The 13,706-nt window shown below is 41.8% G+C and overlaps 1 protein-coding gene across 1 annotated transcript in view; it reads right to left on the bottom strand.

The window, feature by feature from the left end:
* Positions 1-518: 518 nt before the first annotated feature.
* The window catches only part of LOC144769080 (E3 ubiquitin-protein ligase RNF14-like), a 176,611-nt gene continuing 163,423 nt past the window's right edge, over positions 519-13,706 (bottom strand). Inside the window, exon 8 of the mRNA XM_078653079.1 lies at positions 519-1,977. Coding sequence (XP_078509205.1) covers positions 1,971-1,977 — 7 coding nt within the window. The 3' untranslated portion in view covers positions 519-1,970. The remainder of the gene's footprint in view (positions 1,978-13,706) is intronic.

Genomic DNA, 13,706 nt, shown 5'->3' on the forward strand with positions numbered 1-13,706 from the left:
AGGAATTACCACTGACACACACTGAGCAGGGAATCCCCCATGCATTCCTATGGGAGGGCAGGCCACTCTTGCTTCCACTAAATGTAACAGAGGGTGCACGCACTTTACACTGGACCGCAAGGCTAAAGTGCCCAGCGGCCTAAAACCACTAACACTACACAGAGAGAAAGGCTGGGAGAAATGCAAAACGTTTAGGGGTGAATCTGCAAAAAGGGTCAAGTCCAACATACTCCTACTGGTGGCCATGCTGAACCAATAGATACAGTAGGCGTTGAAAGGTATTGTAACTAAGCAGCTAACAGAGTTTCACAGAATCAATGTACTAGAAGCCAGGAGTTTTCATTACAGTCTAAATACACTTATTTCCACAAGGGAGGGTAGTAATTAACACAGAGGATCAAATTAATCACACACTAGTAACCACCAGTATTCTTCGCAGCAGTGCTAACTGCCCCACATTAACAGAGTCACAAATGTACTGAGCATCATCAGTAAGTTAATTCATACTCACCCACAACTTTTTTTCAGTAGTAAATAATTTTACTTTCATATAAACAATATAATTTACAGTATCATGGTAAAAATAATAAATACAATTTGATAACATACAATTACATGTATTATATAAATATTGATTTTAGAAATATTTTGCACTCTATTTCAGATTGCTCTCTTTAATAAATGCACAGTCCTGGAAGTTGAGTTAAGAATACATACGGTAGATATCATGAGAAAATGTAACTAATAAATATAAAAAGATGTGGGGTTGTAACTCTAGCAAAATGAATCATTGAAGTTAGAATGTCGTCAGGCAATCAGAATGTTCCCCTCTTAATTGTATTCCCTTGCAATGTTCCCCTAATTCCCAATACTAGCGTAAACCTTGTCTGAAGCAATCTATCTTGCAAGCAGATGGCTTGGGTGAGCTCGTGCGGTTGACTGACCAAAATCCATAATCATACAATTGCAATATTTCATATTTAGCACTGTAACTTTAGAACTGAGTGATGAAACAACAAGCGAGAGACATATAAATACAATATTTTCGAGGAGTTGTATGTACATAATTTGACAACATGGTTTCATGTACACATCTTTTCTAACATCACTAAGGTAGGTTTACAGCATGATTAGAATTCTTATATAAAATATTTCATTTGAGGTTAAGTCTCTGTTGCCTGAAGGTACAGACAGCTTTCATTTAATGGGTAGTATATTCTACTAGAGCAGACTGCAAAATATTGAATGATGACAAACCTGCAATCAGATCATACACTATCATCCACAGAGCTTTAAAATGAATACATCAGTGCAAGTAGGTGAATAGAGTGTTCACTGGAGCTCCTAAGCCACTTGCAAGAGCAACTAGTGTCTGATACACTTACTTATTACAAGCCCCGAACAGGTCAGTACTTTCATCAAAAGAGATCTAAAAACGAATTTACATTTGAAGGATAGAAAACTAATTAAATGCTTTCAATTAATTGCTACCTTCTTTCTTCAATGATAGCATAACAAACAATTAATTCCATATCTCAGGGTATGAGCTGGTGGAGTACAAGAGTGAAGTATACAGTATGGATACTTTTGTAGTTTTCTCTCTTTCATCAATCTCTTTGTAAACTACTAATCAGTATCATGTAGCAGAGTGCTTTTTGTGAATCTCTTGTCAGTGGTCTAATATTTTTTCAAAAGAAGCCACGTTACGAATCTGAGTAACACATTTGGGTCAAAAGTGCATAAGGTCCTTGTGCGAATTTCTCGACTCCTTAGAAGCTCTTTTTTCATTCACCCCAAAAGCGAACAGAGTGAGAACCCTACTTGAAATATTGTAATTAGAAGGGCTATATGAGGAATGGATGAAGGTGGTGTGCCAACTCCTTCTTCTTTGCGTGACGTGTTTGCCTCTTAACCCTATGGCTTGGTTTTTTCCCTCTTTCTGTAGGGCTTCATTGTTTTTTCACATTCAATCACGGCCTATAAAAAGATATGAGATAAAACGGTACTAATTAGTAAAAGAATTCATAGTTCCATTTTATTTTTGGGGAATAAGATGAGGAATCCATCAAAATGCTTTAGGCGAATAAAATGCATTACTGACAAAGAAAGACAAGCCTTCCAAAATTACACCTGCCTAATCGCCTTACTAATTAGAAGAAATCCTTAAGCGTCATACCTAGCCCACCCCTAAAAAATCGACCCAACCCAATATACTTTAACACCGCTAAGGGATGTCTCCAATCGCCATACCTCTGTTCATTCTGTGGACCTCCCGGTCTCTTACCAAGACTGCTGCCACTTTACTTTCTATGCATTCACATTTTCCCATACCTGAATCTACATTTCCACTGGCAAGCTTGCCTGCGCACTGGGTCAGGGTTGACTACTGACTTAACAATATTTTACTCATGTGGATCAATTGTCTACTGCTAAGCCTGCCCGCTACTTATTGCAGTTTAAAATATATTTGATTGATTTAACTCTCTTCACATATGCACCCATACAGCTTTTTCAAAGCACATATGTGGTGCATTATTTCACGAGTAGGAGGATGCAGCAGCTATAAGACTGTGGATTAACTTTCTATTGCTCCCACTCACAGAAGTTAACATTCTATTGCCTGCAGTACTTCTTGAAGTGCCCAAGATTAGGCAGAGAGGATTCGGAATAATCCTCAGAACAAAAGCCTTACAGACCCTAGACAACCAAAAATCAAATTTCCTCCAATGATACAAGTAAGAATAGTTAATACACCATCAACGCTATACTCATTGCTCAATCATACATTTTTCTTGAGATTCCTGGTAGATAAAATTGCATCTTTCAATCATGCAAAACTAAATCAACCAACAAATTAGATAAGTGTCACTCACTAGAACTGGAGATCATAAAACCTAAATTAAAGAAATGCAAAATAGTCTGGAAGAAATTCACTCTCGAAGTTACTGAAAAAGAAATAAAACATGCAATAAAAAATATGTATGCCCCTTTCTCACCCAACAAAATCTTTTTACACCCGGAAAATCAAGAGACAGGCAACACCAGAAAGAACATATTTAAGATCCTTTAATATATTGCAATTCCTGCTCCCTGCCTAACTATGTATTTTCACTGGTGATAAACCTGCAACATTATTTGTACAGGAAATAGAGCTTTCACCAGGCCATTTACTTTTAAAACCCATTTTATTGCATTTTCAGCTTTACATTAACATAAAGGTGATATACGAATAAGTATCATGCATGGGACATTTACTTTTTGTTCAGAAAAAGCAAACAACAGAGGATGCATGACCAGTGCTGGACAGATCTGGACGCCTTAGTGGGGCGCTCCTGTGCCCACCACCAAAAGTGCCCCATAATACACATTACATTGTAATCCCACTTTGGTAACATGCAGTAGCAGTCTTTCAAACCTCAAATGGCATGGACAGAGATCCTGGGCTTCTCCTAGAGGTGAGGAACAGCCTGAGCAGACAAAATACAGGACAGAGAAGCGGAGTGGCCAACTTATGTCCACAGACACCCTGAGAGTCCTACAGAGCAGCACCCTCACATGAGGAAGATGACTGCCATAATTGCAGCGTAGGCCAGGTGAAGTTTGGGCAGTGTGCTGGCCCAGTGAACACCACAGGAAGAAACATTCTGCTAATGGACTCAGGCCAAGGAATGATAAGGGTATACGTCGTAAATGATAAGCTGTACAAAATGACGTCTCAATTAAAATGATCAGCAACCAGTCTGGCATAACACTCACCACAAAAATCTACCATTCTAAGGTAGATTGACATTGAGGAAAGGTTCTCAGGCCATCAGCATACAACTAAAGTTACAATCTCTTTTGTAAGACTTAAAGATTGCAGTATTCTCAAAACTGGGAGACTGGCAGGACAACTGAATAGACCACACAACAAACTAGAATTGGAAAAATGGTGGCTATTAAAAAGAAAAGTAAGTGGTGTGCCTTAAGGTCAAAGATAAGTGTTTATCTCCTGCTAAAGAAGAGAGGAACATTTACAGTGAGGTGGGGATGGGTTAGAGGGCTAGTAAGGGGGTTCTAGGATTGGATTCAGGAAAGAGTAGTGTTAAGGGGTAGTAAGGGGTGTGTAGGGTTCAGGAATTAGTAGTGTTAAGGGGTAGTTAGCGCATTTTAGGGTTCCGGGATGGGTAGCATAAAAAAGATAGTAAGAGGCTTTTAGGGTTTAGGGATTAGGGAAGGATAGCGTTAAACAAGGGATTTTTTAGGGATTTAGGGAAAGATTCCAGTACCAGAATTAAGGGGCTGTTAGGTTCAGGGAAGAGCAGAAGTAAGGGATAGTAATGTGTTTTTAGGGTGCAGGGAATGGTAGCATCAAGAAGTAGTAAGGGGATTTTTGGGTTCAGGGAAAAGTAGTATTAGGAGTAGCAAAGATCTAGCATTCAGGGAAGGGTGTGTAAAGGAGTAGTCAGGGGTTTTTGCAGGATAGTATTAAGGCGTAGTAATGGATATGCATTGTTCAGTGACTGGTAGCGTTAAGGGTAGTTAAGGCTTTCAGGGTGGAGGGAAGGGTAGCATTAAGGGCTAGCAAGGGATTTATAGTATTTAGGGAAGGTTAGGAATAAGGGTAGTTCACAATTTTCTGGGTTCAGGAATGAGAAGCATTAGCATAACCAATAGCTCTTGCCTTTGGAACCTACTGGCTTTGTAAATTCTTTTGGCAATCGTGACCAAGATCGGTAAAAGGCAAAATGCTTTTTCTGATGCTGTTTGACATCATAAAAAAGAACCCCAAGAGGTGCGATGATGGGCCTGCTGTTGGTGCTTGTGTCATTATTTAGACACACAGGTACATGAACACACCATCTTAAAATTACCTGTGTTTGGTTCAAATTAATCATAAAAGATTCAATATAAAAGCACAATACAGAACAAAAATTATATCCCAAAACATTCAGGCCTGTAGAACATCCCTAAAAACTCGAATACTAAGCTCATTAGAATTATTCCAATAGTGTAAAGATGCAATTGTTAAAGTTTTTAAATATGCTATTTTAAGTGACAAATTATTTTAAGTACTAACGATTTTTATGATGAATTCTATTCTTAACATATAAAATATTACTGGGGATTGTCTTAAACCTTGCCATTGCCATTTGCTTCTACGGGGGTATTGCTCTTACCTGCCAGCCCTGCTGTTGCCTACTGAAAGAGTTCTGTTCTTCGTTCTACGCGCCGCTAGTGGAGACTTCCTTGCAGCACCTCCCGGGCCACTGGGGACTACATTACCCGGCATTCTTCGGTGGCGCGCACTGCACATGTCACCTTACAGCGCCCGGAGGCGCTTAAAACACCAGTGCGCATCCCGCTGCGCGGGACGCGCCCGTCAGAGCCCGGAGGGGGCCGGGCCGGGCCACATTATTGACATTTCATCACTGAACTGTAAGTTGTGACTTTTTGTGACTCTTTGTCTGGGCCTGAAGGCGAGATGGGGTGCTGCCAATGACTGGCTTTGGGGCATTCAGATCACCATGAGTAAAAGGAAGGTTGGGGATAGGGTGGTGGGCACCCTAGATGCTTTTTTAAATAGAGCAGAATCGGTCTTAATACATGAGATACAGACTACAGAGCGTAGGCTCTCACTAGAACCTATACCATCAAGGGGAGGCTCTCTGCCTAGTGCCCAGATACCCTTTTCACAGTCTATTGTTGATTTGGAACCTGCATGTGATACAACCCCTCCCAGCCTACAGGGTGTTATGCCTACGCCCCCCTCTTTGGGTACCCCGAAAATTCAGCGTAGCTTACAGACCCCTGCCATGGTAAAGACTAGGGGGAAGAAAGCTTCAGGGGGGACTGGAGCCGAACCGCCCACTAAAAAAAGGAAAGGTCGTGGCACATCCAAACAAAACCCATTGTCTGCCATCAATGAATCTAGTGGGGTTTATGTTTTTGGAAATCCGGGTGAAAACTCCCCAGGCCCCGATCCCGCTGCCCAATCAAATATCCAGCTCAATCAAGAAGATTTGTGTTCTCTATTAAGAGAGCAAATAGCAGCCCTCATTGATCCTATAATTAAGAGATTAGACTCAGTTGATGCCAGGCTTAATAAGATTGAACAACGTTTAGCTTGTAGCATCCAAAGGGATCTTGAGCAACACACCACACAGGCTAATGAGAAGGCCCAATGTAACTCCTTGGGGGCTGTACATAAGATACAGTGGGGGAACCCGTTAAATGCCCAACGAAGGGATTGGTGTCACTACAACGCGGTTTTTTACAACGCATTCCGTTACATCGGAATTTTTACAACGCAGGATCCATTACATCGGATGCCATTACAACGCATGGCATTACATAGCAGATGCTATTACAACGCATGGCATTACATCGTAAGTATAGGTAAGTATACCTTTTAAAAAAAAATGTAATTAAGTTAATTTAATTAATTTAATTTAATTAATTTAATTAAAATACATTTTAAAATAGTAATTAATTTAATTTAATAAATTTAAATCTATTTATTTAATTTAATTTTAATAAAAATTGTAATTAATTTTAATTAATTAATATAATGAAATTAATTTAATTTAAATATTTTTAAAATTGTAATTAAATTAAATTAATTAACATAATTTATTTAATTTAATTAATTTAATTAAAAAATGTAATTAATATAATATAATTAATTTAATTTAATAAATATATTTTAATTAATTTATAAATGGTAAATATAATTTAATTAGCCCTAAGCACAAACCCAACCCTGAACCCTAAAACACCCCTGTACCCCAAAACCCAAACCCTACCCTGAAACCTAAAAACACCCCTGTACCCCAAAACCCAAACCCTACCCTGAAACCTAAAAACACCCCTGTACCCCAAAACCCAAACCCTGCCCTGAACCCTAAAAACACCCCTGTACCCCAAAACCCAAACCCTACCCTGAAACCTAAAAACACCCCTGTACCCCAAAACCCAAACCCTACCCTGAAACCTAAAAACACCCCTGTACCCCAAAACCCAAACCCTGCCCTGAAACCTAAAAACACCCCTGTACCCCAAAACCCAAACCCTACCCTGAAACCTAAAAACACCCCTGTACCCCAAAACCCAAACCCTACCCTGAAACCTAAAAACACCCCTGTACACCTGTACTTATTTTAAAAATTACTTTAATTAATATAATAAATAATAAATTAATAATATTAAAAAACATAAATAAATATATTTAATTATAATTAATATTAATAAAATTAAAAAAAAAAAAATACTTACCTATACTTACGATGTAATGCCATGCGTTGTAATAGCATCTGCTATGTAATGCCATGCATTGTAATGGCATCCGATGTAATGGATCCTGCGTTGTAAAAGTTCCGTTGTAAAAGACTCCCGTTGTAAAAGTTGCGATGTAACGGTGCATCACCCCAACGAAGTGCTGATCGGGCAGAACCAGCATCGAGTGTAGCCTGTACCCCCCTACTAGTGCCAATATAAGTAGTATTCCTCCCTTGTCACAGCAGTGTGGGGCAGATGCTAACAGAAGACAGGTAAGCAAGGTACAGAAGGGGGCTCAGCTATGTTACCTAGTCTCCATCTTCCCTCAGAAGCCACACCCTATATGGTCATCCTAGCAAATGTACCTCCTCTCCCCCGGGCACTCGAGAACATTGGTCAACGCTCAAAAATAAGGCCCTCCACTTCCTGAGCAAAAAGACAGGGATTCGACACAATCTTTTTGATGAGTTTAAAATGGTACGACGTATCAATTGGGTAGGCCATTCATTTACATCTATGGCTGGTGACTGTGTGGTATTGAGCTTCAGGTCACCCCCCTTGGTCCGTTATATCTTAGAGCTGGCTGTGCACTTTTCCCCTGCTGCAGAGGAAATTAGATTACTCCCCTTAGGGTTCTTCTAGAATTGATGGCCGTCATTCAGAAATAGGGAAGTACGGGCCCCTCAAGGGGTCCATAATAGGTTAGACTTCCCCATTCGGACCAACAATCGCTTTGAGTTGCTGTCAACACTCGAAGACATAGACTGACTGAGAGGGAGTGATACTGTAAAGCAGGCTATAGGTAGTGGCATCAATATGATGGTAGTTGGGAATTTACCAACTGGCACCAGTAGTAATCAGGGATGTGGGTGTGCCCCGCTACGGGATATACTGATAACTGGCTTAGACAATGTACGCTCGGGAAGTGAATTGTGGGATATTCCCATTGATCCTGAGGTACTACCTCGTTTAAGATCCCTTAGTGAAGGTCAACCATTAACAATGGAACCAAATATGAATGAGGTATTGATTCCCACTGGGAACATTGGTCTTAGTTACTCAAGACCATTTATGACACTATCCTCCTGGAATATAGCAGGTCTCGAAGCGAAAACAATGTCTACAGACTGGTCAACGTTCATAGAGTGTGTGGACGTATGGGTATTCCAGGAGACATGGTCTGTAGAAGGAGTTTTCCATGTTGGCTATCTAAACTTCTTTAAAGCTGCCACTAGGGGAGAAAGAGGTAGACCAGTAGGAGGGTTTGACTTGCTGGGTTCGGCAATTTGAGGTGCTAAGGGTAGATGAGGTTTATATCAACAGCCCTGACATCTTAGCCATAAGGGTCAGCACAACAAAGGGCCTTGATATAATCATTTATAATGTGTACTCGAGGGGCCAACCTGGTGGCAGGAGTTCTAGTGTTATTACAATCTTAGAAAGCTACCTATCCCAGGAGGTTAACACTAGCAGACAGATCATTGCTGGTGATTTTAATACTACCTTCGAACCCCTGGATTTTGAAGATGGAAGGCTTAGTGGAGACGTAGACGCATTATGGGGTGTCCCTCATTTGGATCTTCAACCCATAAGGAAATGGTCTGAGGCTGCCCTTCAATTGAAGGGGTTGTGTTTGGAATGGGGCGTGAGGGTGGTTAATGGCAGGACAAAGTCCGATAGACAGGGTGCTGTGACTTTTGATAATGGCAGGTTTAACAGCTGCATTGATTATATACTTGTCAATGTGGAGCTTTGGCCCCTAGTCTTAGATCTGGAGGTACAGAGCAGACCTGAAAGCGACCACAATCCCCTGGTTCTTAAAATGAATGATAGAAGTTTTTTTAGCTCTTCTCAGGAGGGAAGGTGATGGTTGCTCTAACATGCTAACTATCTCTAATGACTTAGGAAGGGGTCGGAGGCCGCGGATAGCCGCTAATGAAAGGGATGTTGTGCAGATGGTATCGAGATCCTTGGATAAACTCTTGGCCTGTGAGTCTCAGGAGGTGCTAAATGCTAATATACTGGGTGTTCATAATGAACTCTTTAGTGGGGTGAAAGGGTTTTTCACTAAGTCTAACCTGCGTAAAAAGATCAGCCCGCTGAAGCCAAGCTTGTGGTATAATAACACGTGCAGACTTGCCCATAAAGCACTGGTGGGAGCTCTAAAATCGAGGTCCCAGGGTACCATCAAGCAGTGCAGAGCTAATGATAAAATAGCACTAAGACAAGCTAAGAGAGACTGGGATGAGGATTGATGGAAGGACCTGTTACACGCCTGTAATGGGAGAAACATGGTCCAATTCTGGGAACTACTTAAGTGGGGGAATAGGCCGCAGGCAAAAACCAGAGTAATCACGTTGAACCCCCGCATTGGGTGTTATTTTTTGAAGCACAGTTTAGGACGCCACATAGTAGCAATGAAGCCACCCGCCTATTCAAATTGATAGTCCACTGGAGTTTACAAATAGTGAGGTGGAGTCTGTGTTAAAAATAATCCCGAGTGGCAAGGCTCCAGGGCCTGATTGTATTCCTGCTGATTTATTCAAGCAGGATTATGAGTTATGGGTCCCATATATAAAGCTATTAGTTAATGCTGTTGCTTGTAGAGCTCCGATCCCTGCATCCTGGTCCAGAGCAGAGATTATACCGATCTACAAGAAGGGAGACCGCTCTGCTCCGGCCAACTCCAGACCCATCAGTTTAATTGATGCCATGCAAAAGATTGCTGCACAATTGATATTGGGCAGGATACAGGGATGTTTGACTGAAGCGGACATCTTGTCACCCTTACAGGCAGGGTTTCACATAGGTACCCTCAATCAAGCCTTTAGATTTGTATTAATTTATTGGAAGGAGGTCACCTTAGGCGGGGGTATGCTTTTTGCAGCATTTGTGGACCTAAAATCTGCCCTTGATTTGTCCAAAGGGTTAAGTTGTGGAATGTACTAATGAAAATCGGGATGCCCAAAGAGTTGGTTGCCATTTTGGTTAAATTGCATGAACGTACCAATGCGCAGGTTCGCTGGGGCAAACCAGGTGAGGTTACCGAAAAGTTTGAGGTGAATAAAGGCGTCCGTCAGGGGGTGTGTGCTGGCTCCCACCCTGTTTTCTTTATTAATGGGGTGGTCCAGTATTTTACGAACCACTCAACGGATGCACCAATGTTAGCTGGCATGAAAGTGCCCTTGCTCATGTTCGCGAACACCTTGTTATTATCCGAAACGAGACAGGGTTTGCAGCTGGCACTGTCCCGTTTTGAGGTGTTCTGCAGTGAACATGGGCTTGTGGTCAACGTAGGGAAAACTAAGTTTATGGTGCTCCATGGGTCAAAGTCAGTAAAAGCACGCGTTTTTATGGATGGCGAACCCTTGGAGCAGACATATGTTTTTACCTACTTGGGTGTTACATTTAATGATAAATTGAGTTGGAAGCCCCAAGTAGATATCCTAGCGTTAAAACATGCTCAGCTGGCTGGTGCCCTGCTTACGGAGCACAGACTGTCCCTCTCCAAGCCTATTGCACCTATTGTTAAAATCTATAAGACTAAAATCTGCCCAGCAATTTTATATGGTGCCGCAATTTTGGGTTTTTCTAACTTATCCTCACTTTCCACAGCCCAGAATAAATTCATGAGATCTATTGTGGGTCTGCCCCAATCCTCTCCTCTAATTCCACTGCTCTTCGATCTTGGTTGCCAGGCACTCGAAGATGTTGCCCGTTATAGACCACTGGCATTCTGGAGGCGCCTCTGGATTACTCCAGAGCTCCACCTGTATGCCAGGGCGATGTTGGAAGTAAGGGGGCTAAGCCGCTCTTATAAGATCCCATGGTTGATTGGTGTTAAATCCCTGTTGATTGATATGGGGATGAGGAACCTTTGGGATCACTCTGAGACTGCGGAATTTCCATCAAAAAGGCTCTACAGAGCAGCATATTGGGAGTTGATCAAAGTAAGGAGATTCTCCTACCATATCAGTCCGTCCTCGTCGAGGTGTGGTAAATAAATAAATAATACCTCTATTTTTGAATGGATAAATGAATAACAGATAGCTCAATAAATAAGAGTCAAGATTCGAGGTAGTAGGAGTTTGCAGGTTTAATACAGCATAAAGGACAGGAACAGGACAACCTGCACAGGAATAGGATGACAGGGCCCGGCAGCTGCCGGGGCTGGATATGGGATGAGCGCGCTAACTTTAATAACAGTACACAAGCATATATACTAAAACAGTTGCATTACAGCGAATACAGTAGGCGGAGCAGTGGGTGTGGTCAATAGCAGTCGCGAAAGATAAGGGTGAAAATGGGTGTAACAAGAGGCGTATACATAGACATGTGATGTAAACGTAACAGAATATGTCATAAATGGGGCGGAAACATGGAGGGGGCTACCTAAGGAGCCGGGACCTCTGACCTAATGGTGCGCGCAAACTGACAATGACGTGTTACTAGGAGAAGCTGGGGGCTATGAACTCTGTGCTAGGAGCAGAGACTGAAGTCTGGAGAGTCAGGGCGACATGTACCTAAACCCTATCTAGTATCTAATGTTTAGAGGACATGTTGATATAAACTAAGAGTCAGGAGGGGAGAGGCTAACAGACTCTAAGACTGGAGCATGTATTATTCTACATGTAGTGCGTGATGAAGAATATTAAATGACCATTAAATGCAGTATTTCTCTTACATGGAGACGTAAAGGCTAGACAATGACGGAAACTATTGATGCGATTCAGTAGCTTAGGAATGCAGAGAAGGAGAGCTGGACTGATAACTAGAATCATAACATACTCTTGGCAGACTCGTAGGCAGAGCCAGGCCGAGCCGGGCACTGCGAGGCAGGAAGTAAGTGAAGGGTCGAGGATACAGGTGGGGGCTGTATCGCTCCTCAGCGAGGGTTCAGGAGACAGGAGCTGAATCTGATGTCCGGGCCCTTTTGAGGCCTAGAAACGGGGACTTTACAATGAAATAACGTGCACACTGAGAAACGTGGCAACGTAGCTTTACATAGGCCTAATATTCGTAGCTTTCACGAGAACTGGGAACTGGCATACTAGAGATGGACACAACTGTAATTGCGTCTTTAATCGAACATGGGGAATACATATGCATATTAATCATGCACACATAACATAAGATGGAGGACACGTAGGGACACAGAACATGGCAAAATTTACTTTTCCACATTCCCTCCTTGTCACTACGTTTCCATCAGGAAACATCAATATTCATGATACCATCTATCATTTCATACAGTATCATTTGCTCGTCTCGAATTTTCCTGGAACGGGATTTAGAACGGGACTTGGGACTAGGAATACAAGAGGTAGCACAAATGCCACAAATCGCAGGGCCACATTGTATACAGAGGCAGCAACTGAATATGATCGCTACTGCAATACCCAGAAATGACAATACTTTCCATCCCCAGGCGGAAATTATATTCCAGAACCAACCGGACCATGTCCAGGTGCCTGGATCTTGGTGTAACATATGGGCAATTTTATGGAGTCTGGTTATAGCTGAATAAACAGACGGCGCGTTATTAGGAATGAAAATGCAGCAACTAGATCCGATGACTCTACATGCCCCGCCCCTATCGGCCAGTATGACGTCAAGGACGAGACGATTCTGGAGCACGACAATTCTCATAAAGGATTGCTCTTCGGTTAAGTTACTCAGAGCAGAAGTAGTCTCAATCACTACTGCTTCAAGGGTTCTGGTTAATCTACGTATCAGTTTACTATTCACAACAGTACCTAAATAGGGGAAAACACCTTTATTAATATCTATGTATTGTTCTAGAGCAGTTTCAGTATAATCGACAATCGGGAGGTCTCTCTTGTGTCTAGTATGTACTAGGTGGGAATTCCTATGGTAGTCAGGTGGGGCTAGAAAAACTGGTGGCAGTAGGAAGGCAATGTAACAGGTTCCCTCCCAATCGAGGGGCAAACGAACATATGCGGTCTGACCACAAACAAAATAAGAATGACGTGAAGCTTTGAAAATAGATTTCCTACTGTCACTGTACTTGACAATAGTAGTACAATCACTATGTCCTACATGTACGGAACCATTCTTTCGGACACATAATTCACCTTTGACTGGTAATACTGACATAGCAGGTAAGTCTGGAGTAGTATCAGACTGAACATTCAGGACCATGAAATTCGAAGAATAATTACCTAGATTATAAACTTCATTTTCTAGATCTAACCCTGTTCTGTGGGGAAGACCTTGCTTGTCTGGAAAACATGTACTGTTAAGAAAAGACATATCTGTTGAGGATGACGTTAACGTGGACCATGCTCCACACGAACCATTATGTGAAAATGGATAAGGAAAAAGTGGCAGAACTCCCTTCGGTGTCTGGAAAGGGGGGAGTCGACCACACACCCAACAATTAGTGGCATTGCTGGTCTGGTGTGAATAATGTAACATGCGGATAAAGG

The sequence above is a fragment of the Lissotriton helveticus genome, chromosome 7 (genome assembly GCF_964261635.1).
Source record: "Lissotriton helveticus chromosome 7, aLisHel1.1, whole genome shotgun sequence".
In the NCBI taxonomy this organism is placed as follows: Eukaryota; Metazoa; Chordata; class Amphibia; order Caudata; family Salamandridae; genus Lissotriton; species Lissotriton helveticus.